Here is a 21,857-nt window from a genome sequence, read left to right on the forward strand (position 1 = left end):
TAAGGAGACATTTCCCTTTCACTGTATCTGAAAGGGTCATGGCAGGGACTAAGATAATATATCTAAAAGTGCTTCGTAAATCACAAACTACTAAACATGAGTAGTTATTTGTCGATCAATAAATATTTATGGAGTGTCTGCTAAGCAGGCATTTGCTACATGCTTGAGGCTACAGTTAAACAAATCAGACATAATCCCTGCCCTCAGAAAGCTTATCATAACCCCAAGTTACTATAACACAAAAGCACTGTGAAGGCGAACTCCAAGACACTTGGGGAATATAGATTAAAGAGGCTTGTTATTTCCCCAAAATCATTTATCAAAATACAGTTTGCTGCTCCCTGTTTGCAGCAGGGTTGAGTAGGAGCTAAAAGTGGACCAAAGCAGTCTCCCTGAATTACATCTATCTTAGAGCACCATTTCCCTGAAGAACCGCCAGCCTGAGGACAGAAAGGCTAATAAGAGGGGATGACTCAGACCATGGGAAGCAGACACAGATATCATAGAAAGAGGCAAGGTTTTTATAAGCATCGAGGCAGCCATGGGTTCCATTCTGAAGCTAAAAAATTAGGGAAGATTGTTCAACTCACCACTGTCAGTACCGACGCGATTTTCAAAAAGGTTTGCCAGGAGTCTGTTTGATGACTTCTGAAATACAGCCACCACTGTTTCATTAAGAAGGTCTTTGTTCTTTTCAAGCCAGCCACTAATGTTATAAGGCACCTTTAGAAAGGCATGCAGTTCGGGTAACAAAAGAAGAGAATGCATAAATTAACATAGCAAACTGTGCATTACTTTTTTTAAAAAATCATAAATTGTATGGGTCCTTTAACTTTAAATTGGTTTGAGGTAACAGTACTGAATAATACTCCAGGAGTCCATTGTGCAACCCGAAGAGATTCTCAGGCTTTACCATTTTACATTGTGGAAAGAAAGGAAGAGAAGGGGAGGGAAGGGAGAGGGAGAAAGAATTAACTGGTATTTCCAGTAGAAACAATTCACGTCAGCTCTCCCTCACAGGCAAGAATAGATGAAATAATCCAATTGTCTCTGACACACTGAACATTCAAAAAAATTAGCAATTGTAATGATATTTTACTGTAAATATCATTATAATTAATATTCGAGGATGTGAAGGAAGACAATGACAAGCACATCTATGTACAGTTGGCAGGTCATTTTTAGAATGAATTATCATATCCATTATCAATTGTTTTTGTTATACCCAGAATCACTGACCAGAAGCTGAAAAAGGAGGCAACACACACCCCCGTGGGGAAATGAGAAGAAACAGGGAGAGTCATTAGAAACCTTTGTCGGCCATAGTTTGGAGGCCATTACTTCACAGTAACTATCTCTTTATGAGAGAGAGGGGAAAAAAAAAAACTTCAATAAAAAAGATCAGTTGAAATCACTCATTCACACAATGTTAAGTTAAAAGGAAGGACAAATATGGAAAAACCCACGACTTTGATAATCTCCATGACTTTCTGAAGCTGACTTACTTTGAGTTGGGATGACAGAGTCTATTTTGAGATTTCTAACCTTTGTGCACATGGAATACTATTATAGTATGGGTACTTCATTTCCTAGGTGCTAAAAGGCTATGCCAACTTTTTTGCTGGAACTGAGATTTTTTTTTTGTTCATCTCTTCATTTAATCTAAACTTTGCTTATGTATTATCTAGGGACTTTGGCAGAATGCATTTGAAATAGAGTCAGGAAAATTCAGGGCTCAGTGTCTAGAGGTAACTTACCGCTCCTGCATAATGGACAAGCTCAAAATGAGCTTCACATCTCTTATCATCAGGCTTGGGCTTCTGGAAATGAACCGACTTCCCAAAATGGTGGTCAAAAAGTTTGGTCTGGAAAGTCACATCTGTGGCCTGAGGAAACATACATTCCTCCTCGAGGATGGAAAAGATGCCCATTGGCTGTTGGAGATACACACGAACAGCAGATGAAAGAAAACACCAGGACACAGTATTTTTCAAAAGGGAGGAGGTCAGTGTAAATTCCTATTCCAGGAGACGAATCAGTTGACAAAGGGAAAGAAGGTTCACTACATATAACTAGTCAATCATCCACTCAACAAATATTAGGTATGTACTAGGTGCTGGGCACCAGTAGGAGCTGGCGATGTAGCCATGAGCCACATACACAAAGTGCCTGTCCTCAGAGTGACTACATTCTAATGAAGTAGAAAGTCAATAGTCCGGTAAACACAAAAGAAATCATTTAGTTTCACATAAGTGTCCTGAAGAAAATATACAAAGGAAAGAAATAGAGAATGACGGGGGGAGCAACTGGGAGCTGTTTAAGTAGGATAGGTAAAAGCCTCTGACCTGGACCAGAAGAGCAAATCCTGAGGTCTGTGTACAAGTACTCTTGGCAGACAAGTAATGACTGCAAAGGCCCTGAGGCAGGAACGCACTTGGCAAGTTTGAGGTCCTACCAAAGGCAAAGCGGACAGACCTAAAGTAGTCAGATGGCACATGTGGAATGAGATGCAGCCAGAGATGTAAACAGTATTGGATCCCAAGAGCTCTCCAGGCCATGCTAAGACATTTGAATTTTAAGTGTAATGGGAGGTCTTTGTAGATTTTTAATAAGAAGTGATGTGATGTGATGTTTGCTTCAAAAGGATCACTTGTTTTTGAACAAGGTTGGCAAAGTAGAGCCTGCCGGCCAAATCCTGACTGTGGCCTGTAGAAGAGACCCAATGAGCTAATAATGGTTTTTACATATTAAAAGGGTTGCCAAAATAAAAACAACAAAAGAATATGTGGTGGAAAAACTGGTGATCCTACACCCCATCAGCAAACCTTTTCTTTAAAGGCCCATGTAGGAAACAGGCTTTGTGGGCCACAAATTTCCCGCTACACCCCTGCCATCCACTCAGCCATTTCAGGCCTGAAAACAGCAAGTGGTGACATGTAAATAAAATGAGTGTGACAACGCTTTATTAAAACTTTATTTACAAAAACAGGCTGCAGGCTAGTTTGGGCCCCCAGGGACCTAGTTTGCTGACCCCTGGTCTAAATCGGCGGTAGTGTCAGAGATGGTCAGGAGTCATCGAGATGTGATATAGCTTGAAGGTAAAGTGGAGTAACAACCTGCTGAGGGATAGAACGTGGGTGTAATACAGAAAGAAAAATGACCAGGTTCTTGGCTTGAGCAAATGGGTCATGAATGCTGCCATTCATTAACCAATGTAGGGTACATACACATAGGGAAAAACAGGGTGGGGGGGGGAGAAAAAAAAAATCAAGGATTCTAACATTTACATATCAGTTTCTATATTTGTATATTCATTAATTTATTCCACAAATATTTTTGTAGTGCCTTCTATGAATAAATCACTGTACCAGACACATCAGGTTATATGAGGGTTGTGACTCCAGAGCATCTAACCAAGGAGGCAAAACGTGTATGTGGGTGTACAACAAAGCACACAAAACAAAGTATAGAGAAAACATCGTCAGAATTCTGAGACTCAATAGGACCCCTTGGCCCAACAGCATAAATTTCATGATTTTCCACCAACACTTCATACTTAACAACCATAGACTCTCAGGTTTGGGAGGGATGTGAAAGGTCTGGTCCAATCCACCCAAAAGTTCCTTGAATTCCCTTCATAATTTCCTTCTAAAAAGCTAGCTAGTTAATGCTTAAATGTTTTCATGGTGAGAGAACACACCAACTCCTGGCCTAGGCTCTGAATGGGTAGATACATTAAAAGAAAATTTGTTTGTAGCTTAGATTTTGTTCTAAATTATCCCACCGAAGCTATACAAATGGCTCTAATTTGTCAGAGTAGTGGATTATCAGATATTCAAAGATCATATTTTTTTTAAGGTTTTATTTATTTGAGAGGGAGAGAGAGAAAGAGAGCACGAGCAGGAGGAGGGGGAAGGAGAGAGGCCAAGAGAGAGGGCGAAGCAGACTCTCTTGCTGAGCAGGGAGCCCAGCACAGAGCTTGATCCCAGGACTCCAGGATCATGACCTGAGTCGAAGGCAAATGCTTAACCAACTGAACCACCCAGGTGCCCCTAAAGATCGCATTTTTGATCCATCTGAGTCTATTCTTGTAATACATGGACTGTGATTTTCTACCTCTTTTGTATGTTCTCCTAGATTTAGAATCCACATTCCATAGAAAGCATAATTAACAACATTTCGCTACTAATTCTTGGGCTGAAGAGTTCTCAGACATCTTCCTCCCAAGCATCTAGATGGGGAATGAATCTGCTTGCTCCTGGCAGCAGTGACCTTGCAAGTTCTCGGCAAAGTCAGTAACGTGGAGGAGCACAAGAAGGTGGAGGGAGAATCTGAAAAACGAAATAGTTGTTTCACCGGGGTAAGCTTTTGGAGGCATGGATTCCATCTAGTACCACAGAGTTTCCAGCCATACGTGCAGTCAACCCTCAGCGAAAACTGGGCTTATTTAAAAATTTAAGCATCTCCTGGGATGGTGCCTGCCAACAACAGGGTCACAGCAATGCCTCATGAGGACGACAGCCTCCATCTCAAATAATTACCTTCCATACATGAGGGCTGCCATCATGCTGGGCATCTAATAGAGCCAACTGCTATTGGGGGATGACTGGAAGCTTTATTATTTTTTTATGTATTTATGTATGTATGTATGTATGTATGTATTTATTTATTTATTTTGACTGGAAGCTTTATGCTAAGCAAGAACGTGTCATAGTTCGAAATGGAACAACTTGACCACTGATGAAGGCGGACAAACATTTTTTTTTTTTTTTCAGAGTCTTCTCCATTTTTCCATTCTTCAGGAGGTTTAAAGCTTCTGATAAATATGAGGCCTTCGGGCAAATTAATTTCCAAATAGGTCAGGAAAGAAGACTAATTATGTTCTTCCCTATGGCATCAAATGTCCTCTGTGGCGCAGTAAATGACTGGAGTCAGGTGCCCTGACTCAGAACCTTCAGGCTCTAACCTCTCCCTCCTCAGATGTTATCGGTCCTGCCTTCTCTCCTGTGAGGTCTATCACTTTCTTACTATTTCCATTTCTGTTGTCCCGATGCAGGACCTCTTTCCTTCTCACCGGGACTGCTCCACAGGCCCCTGAACTGCCTCACCTTTGGCCTTTCCTCCCATCCCAGACCCTAGACACACACCCACAGAAAAAACGCAAGCAGCTCTGACTGCCCCATGGCCCAGCACAGAAGCCCTCTGTGGCCCCCACTGCCAAAAAGTAAGGGATAAACTACTTAGAGTCTCTTCACAACCTTCCCTTCCTTTCTTCCAGCTCCTTCTTTCTGTGCATCCTAGACTACCTAACGTTTTGGAACGTGGCCTTTGCACGCACTCACCCCTCTGCCTTAGCTCTTGCCAGGGCTTCCCTCACTAGCTTCCTCTCTTCACCTGCTAAAATCATAATCATTTCTTAAGAGCCAGCTGCAATTTTACACCCTTTCCAACCGGACCTTCCAAGATTCCCACAAGCAGAGGCGACTCCTGCTCTTCTGGGTTCTGTGGGCCTTTGTGCCTTTCTGCATTTATACCGAGACATATTTTTACACTGATTAGACTTACAAATCTCCTACTTGACTGTATACTTCCTAAGGGCAAGTGCTACTTATAACAACTGCTTAAGTTTTCGACAGCATTTAATTCAAAGTCTTCTACGCGGTAGTGTGGTATCAGGCCTAAAATTAAGGCCCAACATTGTGTGTGCCCTGACATCTGGGGAAAATTGGGAGGGCCTCAGGGGATCCGATCACAAGTTCCCCTTCCCATCGTGCTTCATGGTCGAGGTTCCCTCGCCAAACAACCGTCCTAATCATGGGACAAGGCACAGTGCCTATTTCCTTGAGCGATGGGTTTCAGATCTCTGCCAGCCAATTACTCAACCAAGCCAATCACATCCTCTCTTGAGAATCAACAGTCACCTCACCCTATTCTTACTATAAAACCGGCCTCCACAGCCCCTTTTACTCGCTCTGCTCAGGAGTACAACCGCCACGTGGCCGTGCATGGCGTGCAGCACCCTCTTCCTTCAGGGAGTGAGTGTGTGTGGCCAGTAGGCTGTTGTCAACCTCACCTGTCCAGGGTCAGGTCCTGAGTTCAGCCATCCCTCCACCCCAGGGCAGGAATCCCTCTCTCACCAACAAGATGACAAGGAAGTGATCAAAACAAGTAGTTGCTAAATAAATTTACTCATTTTTTTAATCAAAAAAAAAAAAAAGTAAAAGTCTGGTCTCAAGAAGATGCCTTTTTGATGATACCCTATGTTCCTGTACGATACGCTGATGCCTCTGACTCACATTTCTCACAGCCCTTAGCATAAGTAGCTTCTGTGGGGACTGAATGTAGGTCCCCAGCCAAGTTCTGTTAAATAATTGATTGGCAGGTGAGCACCAACACATCTAGGTTTGAGCTTTGGGATCTGGGCTGCTTTGCTGTGGGCAGGAGTCAGGCAGAAAGAGTTGTAACCGAAAGCTTGGAGTGACGCGTTTCAAGGAAATACTCATGGGTGTACAAGAGAGAACTCGATATTAATGGGATTCATTCTATAATAAGAAAACCAGACTTAGCATACCCAAAGAATGCCAGCTGGGAGACAACAACACGTATTGCCAAGATGCTACCAGGATTTAGGATATTTTAGAAACAGGATCACTGTGGAGGAACAATAAAAATTCATTTGGGCCAAGTCAGGCAAACAAGGTAAAAAAATGTGGCCAAGTGAGGTAATACAGTTTGGACTTAAAAACGGGTGAGATGATCAGTACTGCAGCTACTTTTCTCTCACAGCTGGTAATGTTCTAAAACCTTATCCAAATCCGCATCACATGAGGAAGTTTTTGCAAAAGGGCTGAATTATTGGAAAATGGAGGCAGCCTCTCAAGGTGACTACAATGATAGGGGCGGCAAGGTTTTAAATATATAATTTTGGATGTATTTGTCTACTACAATATCTATGCAAAACTATAAATTGTATACCTATGCAAAACCATAAATATGCAGCCATATGTTAATACTTTAACATGTAAATTATTGATGCTCAAGTTCTAAACAAATGAGAATATTTCAAGTAATGAAATAAGTGTGAGCTAATCCTGTAATAGGTTTGTTCACCGTCTATATAGGAGGTCACTGTATGCTTGACGACCAAATTAGCATTAAATGTTAAAATACATTTTTTTAGTTTGACAAACTTTTTTGTAAACATAAAAATTTGAAACTTTTATGTATGAAAATCCTTCTTCCTTATATATGCACGCAGATGCATGCTCTACAGCATTTTGTACATATTGATGTATTTCCGTTCTTTTGAATTTTGAAAATTTCTCATGATTCATTCTATTTCAAGGAGTAAGTTTGGTCATTAATATTTACAACAAATTTTCTTCATGTAGCCTGAACCAGCTCAACGGGTCTTTTCAAAATATAGAATCATGTCAAGAAAGGTTTTAGTATTCCTCATTTGCCTGACCTGAATACCTTTGAAATCATTCATTGGAAAAAAAAAAAAAAAAAGAAATCATTCATTGGAAGCCAAAGACTTATCTTTTCCTTCTATCATCTGGTCAGGTTTTTTTTTTTTTTCTTCTCTCATTTTACCGTACCAATAGAAAATGCAATAGGAAATTACATCCATGTTGCTAGTGTGTTATTTGGAATCACGGAGACTGGCATAAATAAGACAATGGGCTTCAGATCAACTAAAAATCAGTAATGTTCACAGACCTATCTGGATCTGAATAATGTCTATGTCCCACTTTCCTGCCCAAAAATGGTATCTCGCCATAATCAGAGTAAGCAGATATTATAAGTGACACTTGCCCAAAGCTAAATCTGCCCCTCTACTTCTTTAGTTTCATTTCTCAGCTTGAATAATGCCAGCAAACATTTACCAGATCATGGTTGGACTGTTATTATTTTTAATTAGCTCAGAGTTTGGTTCGTTAACATTATTATTATTTTTTTTAATCAACCTGTCCTCCCTCTACAAAGCTCACTGGCTATAAAATAATAAAATCAATGTGACGTCCATTCCTGTTAAGAATAGTGGCTATTTTCAAGGAAGATATCGTTTCATCTAAAGCTCAATAAATAAAGTTGATGGGACACTGATCAATAAAACCCGAGGCACACAAAGACAGGGAGAGGTCAATCACCCTAGCTCCTTCCTGGCAGGGCTGTTGAGAACCAGATGCAACCACTTAGCCAAAGAGAGCATTTCGCACGTTGAAGGCACTAGGCGTTGGCCTTCTCAGACTTGACTCCAGAATTCACTGCAATCCAGTCATAGCAAGACACTCCACCATGCATGCTCCCATGGACAAAGCCACAGAAAACATTGTACTCAATTCCCCCAGCTAACCCAGTTCGTCTTTCCCAGAGCACCCGGAAAGACTTCGGAGTACAAGAACATCATTGAATTCAGGAACCATACACTGCAGCTAATTTACTAATAAGCCATGAAGTATTGTCATAAATTACTTAAACTAACTGGTACTTGTCCAATTAAATGAACAAACTACATCCTGCAAGGTAGAGGCCCTTGAGGATTTATGACAGTTGTTTGTTTGCATGCTAATTTGCCAAATTTCGTTAAGCTGCTCTGGGTCTACTCATTCACCTTATGCTAATCAGCCAGGCCCTACAGTGCTCATATTTTCAGCTCTGTGTTTTTCCAGTCAAGAGCATGACCATTTTTAATCTCGACAAGTTTCCTCACGCATTAACAGTGGAGGCCATGCATAAGCAGCCTACGTGCAGCGACAGTCTGTGTGGGAGATGATGGAGCGCATAACCGACGTGAGGGTTGAGTTAGGTTGCCACAGGTGCTGCACACAACGCCCATTAAGAGAAAATGCACACAGCTCCCCTGCCCCATTTCCCATCCCCTGACAGAGCCCGAGTCCTAATATGGATCAATATGGCAGCAGGGACAGTTCTCCTTAAATGAAAATGAATGAGGAGAAAAACAAGAATTACCTTCTCCACGAGATCTATGCAGGCTTGTAAATCCAGACCAAAGTCGATGGACACCCAGCCAATGCCTTCCTTCCTGTATTCCTCTTGCTCCAGAACAAACATGCGCTGATTAAAGAACTGTTGTAATTTTTCATTGGCAAAATTAATGCAAAGTTGCTCAAGGCTGTTATACTTCAAAGATGGGATTAGGTGGGGAGAAGAGACAAAAGTAAAATTGACCAAATGGTAACTATTTGAGGTGATGGACAGGTTAACTAATTTGACTGTGATTATTTCACAACGCAAACATGTGGCAAACCAGTAAGTTGTATATCTTACACATACATATTTTTTAATTGTTCAAATATATCTCAATAAAAAATATAATAAAATTGAGGTCCACTTGGAAAAATGTAGAGAGAATATCATAACCACAATCACATGATGGCAAATAGACTCAATGAGTAACGATTCTTCAATTAAATCCTTAGCTCCTTCAAATATACTAGCAAACTAAAAATTATAACAATAACATGTAATCATATCAAAATGCAAAATCATAAAAGGTTCTTTTATTTCTATTTATCTTTATTTGAGGCTGAATTTTTATTTTTATTAATTATTATGTACTAATATTAATAATAGCTCTTTTCCAGCCAGGGTGGCCCTTAAGTTTTCACAGAATGAATCTCCTCACGTTCTGCCTTTTCGGATGTTCAATTCACATTTTCTGATCTCCTTGTAAACACACATTGACTTCATTTTAATTCGATATACTTACATCAAGGATTTCAAAACCAGTGATGTCAAGAATGCCGATGAAGAATTGCCTTGACAGCTTGGCATCCAGCGCCCTGTTGATTCGTGCCACCAGCCACTTAAACATCCTTTCGTATATTGACTTGGACAGGGCACCAACAGCACAGGTCACCTGGAAATCACATTGGAAGCACCTCACATCTGCCAGCAGTGTGCATTCTAATCCCGGGCATTTTTTAATCAGCAGCTAGTAAAATCGGGATCTATTTAGTGCCTTTCTGTGTGGTTCTAGCATGCTGCTGAGATGATACAGGAGAGGAAATTTAATACAATGAGAAGAAAGGGAGAGGAAGCAAGGAAAGGAGGAGAGGGAAAGAAACCTAGAGGCGAGCCAGCCTGATGCCTCCTTGCCAGACACTTCTATGAGAGAAATCATGTTCCTATTATCAAAGGACCACCTTTCTGGGGGTAGAGTGGTAATGCATCCTAAAGCCTTGCCATTCCAAGTATGGTTCTAAGACCTGCAGTATCAGCATCACCTGGGAGCTTGTTAAAGACGCCGACTCTCAGCATCTCAGCATCCAGTCCCAGACCTATGAATGTGAACCGGTGCTCTAACACGATCCCCCGCGGACTCCTGTGCACCATTAAGTTTGGAAAATGCCGGTAGAACAGGTTAGGGATCTGGAATGCCTAGCCCTTGTTGCTGCTAATAAATTGTATAACCTTTGGTAACTGGCCTAACCTCTCTAGATTGAAGTGTCTTCACCTGAATAATGTTCTTGAAGGTTCTTTCTAGCCTCAGCCTCCACATTCTCTACTCTACCAGTTCCCAGGGGTGCTCTCAACTTCCTGTGGCAATTTAATGCATCAATCTGACTCAGATCGTCCTACTGTAAAACCCAGGCTGCCTTTCCCCTCCCTGGAGGTGTGCGGCAAAGGCTCTAATGTAACCTACTGGGGAGAGCTCCAGCCTCTGTGCTGGTTGATGCCGTATAAATGCAGATGCTACTTCCATGACGCAAAGGTGCTGCTATAGTAGCGGGTTTCTGACAGACTCCAAGTAGGAGTGGATTTCAGCTGGACCTTCTCCAAGCCTGGAAGCAGAATGTGCTCCAACCGCTTAACATTTAAAATAGGCCTAGCCCATCCATCCTTCAGCTGCCCAGGAGCGAGCACGCAGCAGGAGCCAGTTGGTGTCTGGTGTTGATTTAGTTATGAGTCACCCACTCTCTGATCAGTTATCTTGAGTCATTTCCACAGTAATCCATAAGCCGGATGGCATCACAGTTTTTTATTATGGGCGTCAAGAGCACACCCGCACAAATAAAGCACTAAGAAGGATTTTTATCCCCCAGAGCCCTGAGGAAATCATTCTCTGTCTACAGCAGTCACTTTGAAACTTTCAAAAGAACGTGACAAACTTGCTTACCCACCTTTTAATTCCCTAAATATTCAGAAGTGGGGGTGGAGAGTAATGAAGAAACAGGAAGAGAGCTTGAAGATGTGGTCACAGGAAGAAATAGAAGATATGGTGTCTGCTGGCTGAAACCAATAAACCAGCATACAGCTTACAGATTAATCATTTTCATTATTTTTCAGCCAATGAAGGAGGAATCAGGCAGCTAGACCCACACTTCCACCTTTTGAGGACTACATGGACTCATTCCTTAGCTCTTTTTCAAATGAACTCACAGAAGACTGATCATTGGGGAGCAATCATGAGCAATAGAACAAAAACCACCACCAAAAAGAAATGGAGTCAAACAGCCATGTTTGCAACCACACTGATCCCTGCCTTGCTCATCTGCAAAACGACATTAAAATATGCTTCTGCTAAGGTTGTAGGGAGAGAGTCAACGAGACAGAGGGTGTAAATATGTGTAACACAAGATTCGGCCCCCTGGAACCCAATAAATGTTAGTCTCACTCTCCCATCCCCCTTTCTGCTTTTATTACTTCCCCAACTTCACTCTAGTATTTACTATGCTACCCTGAGAAGCTAACCTTTGTAAGGTTCACGTCTTTAACTACAAAATGGAAATGGAAATAAGATCAATTTTGTAGGGGCACCTGGGTGGCTCAGTCAATTAACCGTCCGACTCTTGATATCAGCTCAGGTCATGATCTCAGGGTTGTGAGATTGAGCCTGGTGTTGGGCTCCATGCTGAGCATGGAACCTGCTTAAGATTCTCTCCTTCTCCCTCTGCCCCTCCCTCTGCTCAAACCCTTTCTCTCTTAAAAAAAAAATCAATTTAGTTGGCTTGTTGTCAGATTAAATGAGATAGCCATACAAAGCACATGCTTAGTGGTTACTATTATGATTTTTTTATTATGAATCTTTTAAAAATTAAGACAACTTATTTCTAACAGGCATAGTTAGAACTCTCATGGAATCATAAAATACTGGACCCAAAGGGTCTTAGTTCTTATTAATCATGTATAGTGGCTCTCAACTGGGGATGGCACCCTGCCCCTGAAGGAGGAGTGCATTTGAAAACAGGGAGTGTGTTTTTTCCAATTATCAGCATGACTGAGGGTTACTGGCAGTTAGCACCTGGGAGCAGGAATGCAAAACCTCTACAATGTGCAAGACACACTCACATCTGAAGGACTGTCCCATTTAGATGCCAGTCACCCCTCCACTAAGACACAGAGGATTCCAACCTCTTCACCGGATGATGCTCAGAGAGGTGAAGATATTTGACCGAGATCCCAGAGTTAGTCAGCATTAGAGTTAGAATCAAATTTTGTAAGTGTTAACACTGCAAGAATTTTTGCCATCTTTTGCAATTGTCATCAACAGAGCATATACATCTCTATTCTTAGCAGTGGCAATTGTCTCTATAAAGTCAGTAAAATTCCTAAGAAAAGAAAAGCCTTACAGTGTGCTTTCTTACGCTCTCTCCAGGAGTAAGAGAAAGAGAAAGAGAGAGAGAGGATGGAAGATGAGGATTTTTTTTTCTTTTAGTGTTGGATAATAATACATTAGCTTGCTTCACTGGTTCTATTATAGTAAAGGCTGGTGGTAACTCAGTTCCTGAGAACACAATATTAAAGAGGCGAAGGTTTGATTTCAGTCCTCCTCTGGGCTCATTAGTTTTACACAGAGCAAGTCCCTGTTCTATAATCATAGCATGTCATGCATGCATGTCGTGGCGAATGTGTTAAAAAGCAAGAAACTGCCAAACACTCCTAGCCTCACTACAAGAAATAGCTCAACTCCTTGTCCTGCTGATCTTGGCTCAAATTGAGCTCGGTATTTAGTTCATCTCAACATCTACGGAGCACTTACTGCTTGCAGGGCACTGTGCTAGGGGCAAGGGGTACTAAAATGAATTAATCATAGTCCATGGCCTCAAGGAGCTCCAGTGATGAGGGAAAACAATGATGGAAACTACTGCTTTCAGTACAGTATTAGGATAGAGGTAGAATTATTGATTTATAGAGTAAGCTAAACTAGGAAAATGCTGAAATGCTATAAATAACACAGTCACATCAGATGCTTTAATATACCAAAAAGCAAGAGAGTTGATTGTCAGCAAAATCATTGTCTTCTATCACGAATGTGTGCATGTGTCTATCTCATTTTCAGATTTAGAACGTATGTAGAGTAAGACAATCTAAATGTCACCTGCATATTAGCTGTGTGCCCTTTGCAGTGTTACTTATGTTCCCTAACCCTCAGATTCCCCAACTGGGAAAACATCAGTATTCCTGCTCTATTTACCTCTGAGTATTGGTGAAAGAACAGGAGACAATGCCCGTGAATGCTTTATACATGCTATACATCATCATACCCCTCCCTCTCTCCAGAAAGACATTTCTCAGCCCTCCTGTGGCTAAGAGGGTAATCTAATTTTCACCAATAGAATATCAATGGAAATGATATCACTTCTAGCCCCAAGCAGTTGAGGTGGGTGTACTTTTTGAACAGAAATGATCTGTTCACCTTGTGCAGCAACTGTGGAGGCCATGTGTTCCAGGTGTCTAACTATCGTATGGAACAAGGCTGTTCAATCTGTATTGGACTTGATGTAGGGAATAAATATTTCACTGTCAAGTGAGATTTCAGTGTGTATGTGTTACTGCAGCATGGTTATCACATACTGACTAATGTGCATTAGAGATGTAAATTATTATTTTGAAATGCACTAGCATACTTAGATGGTCTCATTTTCTGGCAGCCCTGGGAACATATATTGCATTCTGACAAAGCCTCAGGATCAACAGTCCTCATAGCACTTGTTATTTTACCATTAAAACACTCTTCTGGATGCTGCACAAAATCTACATGACCTTCTGTTTCTCATTTCTGCTCTCCATACCCCTCCTTTAAATACTAACTTCAGCCTATATACATATATTTTTAAAGATTTATTTATTTATTCATGAAAGGTACATAGGCAGAGAGAGACACAGACTCCCTGTGGGGAGCCCAACATGGGACTCAATCCCAGGGCCCTGGGATCATTCCCTGAGCCAAAGACAGACACTCAACCACCAAGCCACCCAGGTGCCCTTCAGCCTATATTTTATTTTTTTTTTCAGCCTATATTTTAAAACCCTATCTCAACCAATGTGCCTGTTACTCTAAAGTCAATATTCCAAACAGGTGGGGGATGCCAATTTGCCGATTTTATTCATGTCAGGAACTAATAGCTTTGAAAGCATCTTAGCTGGACAACAAAGATGTTGGTCACAAGTTAACAGCTTGCTACATCTACAAAGAGACTTGCTACCTGCAGGAAAACTGTCAAACAGCATATTAAGAATCTGGAAAAATTCTTTACACGAGAGCATTTACTGTGCTATGCATCACAAGTGAAAGCATTCCAAATATGCATCACTGGAGCTTTCTTGCCTTTTTTTTTTTTTTTTTAATAGAAGCTCTTGTTGCAGACATCAGAAGCCAAAAAATAAGAAGTACAATATGTATACAATTATTATAAGATCATAGAGTCCTAATGCTCTGGAAATATCACCTTACCTGTTCTACATTTTGACCTCTAGTAACATATTCATTACCAACTTTGATTCTAGGGTGGATCAAGCCCTTCACCAACTCAGAGGAGTTAATGCCCATAAGGAACGCAGCTTTGTCAGCACCTGGTCAGAGAAAAGGAAGGAAGAGGAGGAGGGAAGTGGGGAGAGGAAGGAGCAAGGAAAAAAGGGAAGAGAAAGGAAGGGAAAACACTGTTAAAATTCATTCCATTATAGTCAAACAGACTCCCCAGAGGACAAGAGAATAGTGGGTTTAGACAGATGTAGCAAGGTAGACTGTAGTTTTGAAATAAAATGCTTGAATCCTAAATGTTTAAAAGACTTTAGTTCTTAGAAATGGAAATCAGACCACAATGAAATGTCACTTCACACCCACTACACTCGCTATAATCAAAAAAGACAATAAGAAGTGTCAGTGAAGGTGTAGAGAAATTGGAACCCTCATACATTGCTCGTTGGAATGTAACATGATCTGGCCACTATGGAAAACAGTTTGGCAACTACTAAAAAGTTAAATAGAGTTACTCTAGGAACCAGAAATTCTATTGCTGGGTATAGACCAAATAGAAGTGAAAAATATACGTTCACACACAAAAAATGCACACAAATACTTTTAGCAACATTCTTCATAACAATAAAAAGTTGAGAAAACCCTAAATGTCCATCAACTGATGCATGGATAAACAAAATGCAGTATATAAATACAACAAAAACTTTTTCAGCCATGAAAAAGGAATGAAGCATTGACGCATGCTACAACATGGATCACACTTGAAGATGTTATGCTAAGTGAAAGAAGCCAGAAACAAAAGGCCGTAGATTGTGTGATTCCAATTATATGAACTGTCCAGAATTGGCAAATCCAAAGAACAGAAAGTACCAGTACCCCTGTGGTTGCTAGGGAGCAAAGGGAATGGAAAGTAACTACCAATGGGCACACAATTCTTCTTGTGTTGTTTTTTCTCAAGTTTTTATTTAAAATCCAGTTATTTGAGATACAGGATAATACTGGTTTCAGGTATAGAATAGGATTCTTTTTGAAGTAATGGAATGTTCTGCAATAGATAGTGATAATGGCTACACGGTCTTGTCAATCTGCTAAAACTCAGTGAGCTGCATACTTTAAAAGGGTGGATTTTATGGTATGTGAATTATACCTCGGTTGTAAAAAGAATCTTTCTTGATACTGACCCTCTTCTAAAAAGAAATACTTATCTGACAGACATGGAAAATCTCATCTTTATTATTTGCCTATTTTTCCCTACTACATATGTACTTGTAGATTCTTTCAAAGAAACAGGCACTTGGGCCAAATAGTCTGAAAATTCAAGAAACCACCAATAATCAACAGAAGCCAGGACACTTCTATCAAAAACTTTTCTTCTCCGGCCAAGTCTCTGCTCTATAGTGCCCTCTGCTGCCCAACAGGAATACTTACAACCCACACAATGGCTTTTTTCTAAAACAGTGCTTCCGTTTTCTGTTTTCTAAGGAAAGTGGGGAGGAATGAGTGTTATCAGACAAAAGTAAATACCCATGTATTACATCATGTGTTCTTTAAGATGACAATAATAGAAGAGAAAGCCACAGGCAAAGGGTTATAAGCACATTTCCAGTTGTGTACTTCTTCAGTTATCAAATAAAAGGAGTATTTCACTCACCTGAGACTTACAGTGCATCCTACATTTTTAGATGAATTCTGATAAATGCTAGTATATCTGATGTTCTCACTTTGTAAAATAACATCTTAGAAAAGAAGGAAATATAGTCTTTCCTTCACTAAGAAGTACAAGATTTCCTGAGCAATAACCACAAACAGGGAATAAAGTAAAAACAATTAGAGCGCTATATGTCATTTTTATTATCTATATCCATTTCCTTTTGTGGGCCTTTGAAATTCTCACAAAGGCTTAAAAAGCTTGAAGTGTGTATTTGCTTGTTAACTAAAATCAATACACGTTATACATACATTTCTACCAGCCTCACACTTACTCCATGTCAGCGATAATGGCCCAAGTCCTCAGTTGCTATGAAACCTTTCAAAATGCAAAGCCCATTTGGGAAAATAAACGGAAAAATCAAAAGTAGAGCAGATGTGTTCATCCAATGCTGAGATATCTCTGCTAAGAGTGCCATGTTTGGAGACCAAAGCATAGTTATTTCAAGTGGAGAACCCAGTGGATCAGAATCATAGCCCTTTTGCACTGGAAGAGACTTTAAAGAACACATTAGCTAGAATGAAAATATTTAAAAGAAAGAGAGAAATGTAATGTGCCTGATGAATCTGAGTGGACATGAATACTAACCGCTTATGTGAAGAATGAACAATTCTGCAATATCTGCTCAGGAAAAAAAGACAGGAGTTCAGTTTTCTCAGCTTTGGAAGCATTTAGATGGACAATACAGATAATAATAGTCTCAAACTCATATCTTTTTCCAGTGTGAAGGACAGTCTTTTGAGTCTATTTTTATCCATGAACAAAGGAAACCCAAATTCTCTGTACAATATCTCACCGTAGGCTCTACCAGAAATAGCATCCAACATTACAGAATCATTTCCCACCCACTCCAGAGATAGTTAAGAACCTACAGAGAAGTAGTATACCTTGCATTTATCCTAGAGGTATACGTTACACATTCTCCAGTTTTTTGTTGTTTTGTTTAGACAAGAAACGATAGTCCTCTTATTCTAAAACAGAAATTACTTCATTTGCACTAAAAGTTTCACAAGCAAGGTGAAAATAGTTTAAGTCTATGAATAAGTATCCATCTGACATCCAGGAAATGTTTATTATGGACACAGCAAGGTCTATAAACACATTTTCATCATATGACCTGATGTGTTTTCAAAAGAGGCTTTATGAATTTCCCACCATCATGCCCTAGGACCTTGTGAATAAACCCACAGATTTTAATTAGGCTGTCTGATAGTTTAGCTAGAGCAGGTGTTCTCAAACATTGGTGTGGATCAGAATAGCCTGGAGAGCTCATAAAGGCCAAAGGACTAGGCTTACTGAAGGTGATTGGGGTGTAGGCCCTATTCTTAACCTGCTCCCCAGGTGATTCTGACATACATGAAGATTTGAGAACAGAGTCCACATTATAGTGTTGAGGAAACTTGGCTGCACATTGGAGTCACCTGGCAAGATGTCAAAAACAGACAATGATACCTGTACCTAATCAGATTGGTCTGAGTGAGGCCTGAGCTTCAGAAATTTCAAAGCTCCATGGGTGGGCCCATTGTGCAGCCAAGTTTGAGAACTATTCTCTAGAGAGTGGTAGCCAGTTCTAGTTAGTACATGTTTTTAAGATTTTATTTATTTATTTAAGAGCTCACACATGTGATCAGGGGGAAGAGCAGAGGGGTAGTGAGAGGAAGGGGGAAAGAATCTCAAGCCGACTCTGTGGTGAGCGTGGAACCCGATGCAGGGCTCAATCCCACAACCCCAAGATCTTAACCTGAGCTGAAACCAAGAGTCAGAGGCTTTCCTGATGAGACCCTCAAGCACCTCTAGTAAATACATTTTGAAGTAAAGAAGATAGAAAGAAGTCTGACTTTACCTGAAAACAAGTAAGGGGATAGGGAAAAACAAAAGGCAACCTTTTCCAACTACAAATTCATCCCAGTTCCATCCGATATGTAAACAATCAGATATAAAGAAAGGAACAAAGTCCAACTTTGTCAATCCACAACCTGGCTAATGTGGAAGAGGGGTTAAAAGAATGACATCAATTGTTAGCCTTTTATGTAGGGTCATAATAGGATTTCGGAGCTGTTCACATTTTACTAATTTATTGAACAACGTTTACTAAGCACTTGCTATGTGCAAGGCCTAAGTGCTAGTCTGTAACAAGAGATAGAAAAAAGGCAAAAAAAATATTGGCATCAAGGAGTTTATAATCTATGAGAGTAAATAAACAAAAAACAAGCCAGTAAAACAACTGCTTATCAGAGACCAAGAAATTGCTTATTATGAAAGTTTGAAAGAGGGAGAGATCCCTTCTGGACTGCCTGACCAGGGAAGATTTGAAATGAATAGTATTTGATCTGAGCCTTGAAAGATGAGAAGGATTTTGATAGGCAAATACAAGAGAACAAGAATTTCTGAGACAGAACAGCATGACTTACAGGCATTGCAGTAGGAGAGAGCAGGTATGTCAAAGACTGGCCACAAAGTCAGGGAGTGAGCAATAAACTGAGTAAAGCGAGTGATTTCTGGTCACAGAAGACTTTTGACACCACTCATTATAAAGTATTCATTGAATAATGAGGAAACTTTAAAGGGACTACATGGCATAGAGTCAGGCTTCACAATGATTAATTTTGTGCAGATTTACAAGACTGACCAGAGCAAGAAGAGTAGAAAGAATGTGAATCCATTACAAGATACCAACATGCAAGGGGTTGGTAGTCTAAATTGGTAATAAAGAAATGGGAAAAGACTGGGGAACATGACCAAGAGGGTTCTGACCTAAGAAGTAGAGGGAAGAGCAGCATCGTGAATACAAATACAGAAGTCAACAGGAAGACATCACATGGGAGAAGAGGATAAGAGTTTTAGCCATGCAATTTAGGGTGGTACCAGATTAGTCAGTAGAATGTGAGAAATGTAGGATTGGCACTTGAAAGAGGCAAGAATGCCCCATTTGGTTTGGGTACCCTCTCCCTTTACACCCTCCTCTCTATCTGTCCAGCTCTTTCAATCTTCCCTCCATGATTAACTGAGGGTGGGGGTAAGGGGGCATCACCAAAGCTTAATACATTATCAGCCCTTAGAAATCAATAAGAAAAAGTCAATTGTTCCAAACAAAAATTTTCTCAATTTTAAAAGTGGGCTAGGGATGGAAACAAAAATCCAAAAATGAGGCTATGCAAATAGGTAACATACAAAAATTAACTTTATTAATAGTTAAATATAAAACAAAAGCTGGCTACTTGGCAATAGAAAAATAACTGTTGGGGATCCCTGAGTGGCTCAGCGGTTTAGTCCCTGCCTTCGACCCAGTGTGTGATCTTGGGAGTCTCCGGCTCAAGTCCCACATCAGGCTCCCTGCATGGGGCCTGCTTCTCCCTCTGCCTGTGTCTGTGCCTCTCTCTCTCTCTCTCTCTCTGTCTCTCATGAATAAATAAATCTTTTTTTTTTAAGAAAAATAATATTAGTGAACTTAGTGCAAAAGTTATTTTCAGAAATTACTGATGGGAATGTAAATGGTAAAACATAGGTCAGCTTGAGAACAAAAATTTACTCAGAAGTTTACTGAGGAAAAACATATGTATCTCTGAATCTGTAAGGACGTTCACCAAAATTTTGCTCATGATGACATAAATATTCAATAATAATAGATATTTAATCTATCTGTACAATGGGACATTTTGTAGCCATCTAAAAAGATATTTCAGAAAAGATGCTGGATATTTATGTATAATTTAGTAAAAAAATCTAGTATGAAGAATATGTAAATATATATTTTATCTTTAAAAGTTCCCTGAACATATTCAACTATAAAAACATGAAAGATATGTTCTGTGGCATTAATGGTGATTGTCCCTAAATAAGTAGGATCCATTTAATAATTATCTACTACTAATGTGCCAGGCACTGTCTTAAAACTTATAAACACAGCACAGAACACACCAAATTAAGTCCCTGCTTTTATGGAGCTTACATCTGAGGAGGATTGAGGAGTAGGATGGTCAACCAAAAAATAGATGTATGAACGACATGGAGAAAAAAATAAATATTCAGGGTAAGAGGATAGAGAGCGAAAGAAAGTGGTGGGAGTGGTCAGGGGAGGCTTGTCTGATAAGGTAACATTTAAGAAGTCACCTTAATAAAGTGAGGGAGTGAGAAATGAGGATGCGTAGGAAAAAAAGAGCTCCAGATGAAGGAGGAATCAGTGAAAAAGTCCTGAAACAGGGGTTCCTGCATACTCTAAGAGGAGCAGAGAGAGCAATGAGTCCAAGTGAAGAGAATGAAAGTAGGGAAATGGTAGGTGAAGGCTCTGTACCCTATTCTCAGGATTGAGGTTGGTGGGGGGTGGTTGATTCCATACTGAGCCATTCTGTGAACCGGCTGTGTGTCCTACAATTGAACTCAATTCTATCTAAAGGTAGCATCAGATTCCATGGGTCAAGGATTCAGTTCTACAAGACTGTTACTCCCCCACTTCAGAGGTCAGTTGCAAGTCCAGGTTGTCTCCTGGGCTATTGACTCACAGGCTATGGATTCATGGCTCTAGTGACCCCCTCCTTGGGTTCAATTAATTTGCTAGGAGTTCACAGAACTCAGAGAAACATTTTACTTACTATATCAACAGTTTATTTCAAAAAGATATAACTGAGGAATAGTCAGATTGCATAGAGAGCAGAGGACATGGTGTAGGAAAAAAGTACAGAGCCTTGCCCTCTCTAAGAACACTATCATCCCCAAACCTTCATGTGTTCACCAACCTGGAAGCTCCCCAAACCTGTCCTTTTGGGGTTTTGTGGAGGCTTCATTACATGGACATCACTGGTTAAGTCATTGGCCACTGGTGACAGTATTTAGTCTTTAGCCCTCTCCCTGCCACTGTTGGAGGTAGGCCCCAAAAGTGCCATCTCTCTAGTTCCAATGGTGACCAGCTCCCATCCTTAGGTACAGTTTGAAAGTCACCTCATTAACCAAACAAAATCACCTATATTGCTCTCATCACTTAGAAGATTCCAAGGGTTTTAAGAACTCTATGCCAGAAGGAACAGAGATCTAATATTTTTTTTATTATAAATCACAATATCACAGTAGGAGATAGAATTAGAGGGATTTTGAGGTATCTTGGAGCACAAGGAGGCTATGATGAGATCTTGGGGTTTAAGTGGGCGCCTGGGTGGCTCAGTCAGTAGAACATCTGACTCGGTTCCAGCTCAGGTTGTGATCTCAGGGTCCTAGGATTGAGCCCTTCATCAGACTCAGCACAGAATCTGCTTGAGGATTCTTTCTCTCCCTCTTCCTTTGCCCTTCTTCATTCCACTTATATAATCTCACTCTCTCAAATAAATAAATATATAACTCTATTAAAAAAAAAAAAAGGACTTGAGATTTAAGTAGGATGGGAGCTATTGATGAGCCTAGAGTGAGGTGAGGACATGAACTGATTTATAC

At 40.3% G+C, this 21,857-nt stretch overlaps 1 protein-coding gene across 1 annotated transcript in view; it reads right to left on the minus strand.

Moving 5' to 3' along the window:
* Positions 1-21,857, minus strand: part of MYH15 (myosin heavy chain 15) — a 149,467-nt gene that overhangs the window by 97,779 nt on the left and 29,831 nt on the right. Inside the window, 5 exon segments of the mRNA XM_049105298.1 lie at positions 591-723; positions 1,758-1,934; positions 8,977-9,147; positions 9,737-9,886; positions 14,705-14,823. Of these exon segments, the coding sequence (XP_048961255.1) occupies positions 591-723; positions 1,758-1,934; positions 8,977-9,147; positions 9,737-9,886; positions 14,705-14,823 (750 nt within the window).

This window comes from Canis lupus, chromosome 33 (genome assembly GCF_003254725.2).
Source record: "Canis lupus dingo isolate Sandy chromosome 33, ASM325472v2, whole genome shotgun sequence".
Taxonomy (NCBI): domain Eukaryota; kingdom Metazoa; phylum Chordata; class Mammalia; order Carnivora; family Canidae; genus Canis; species Canis lupus.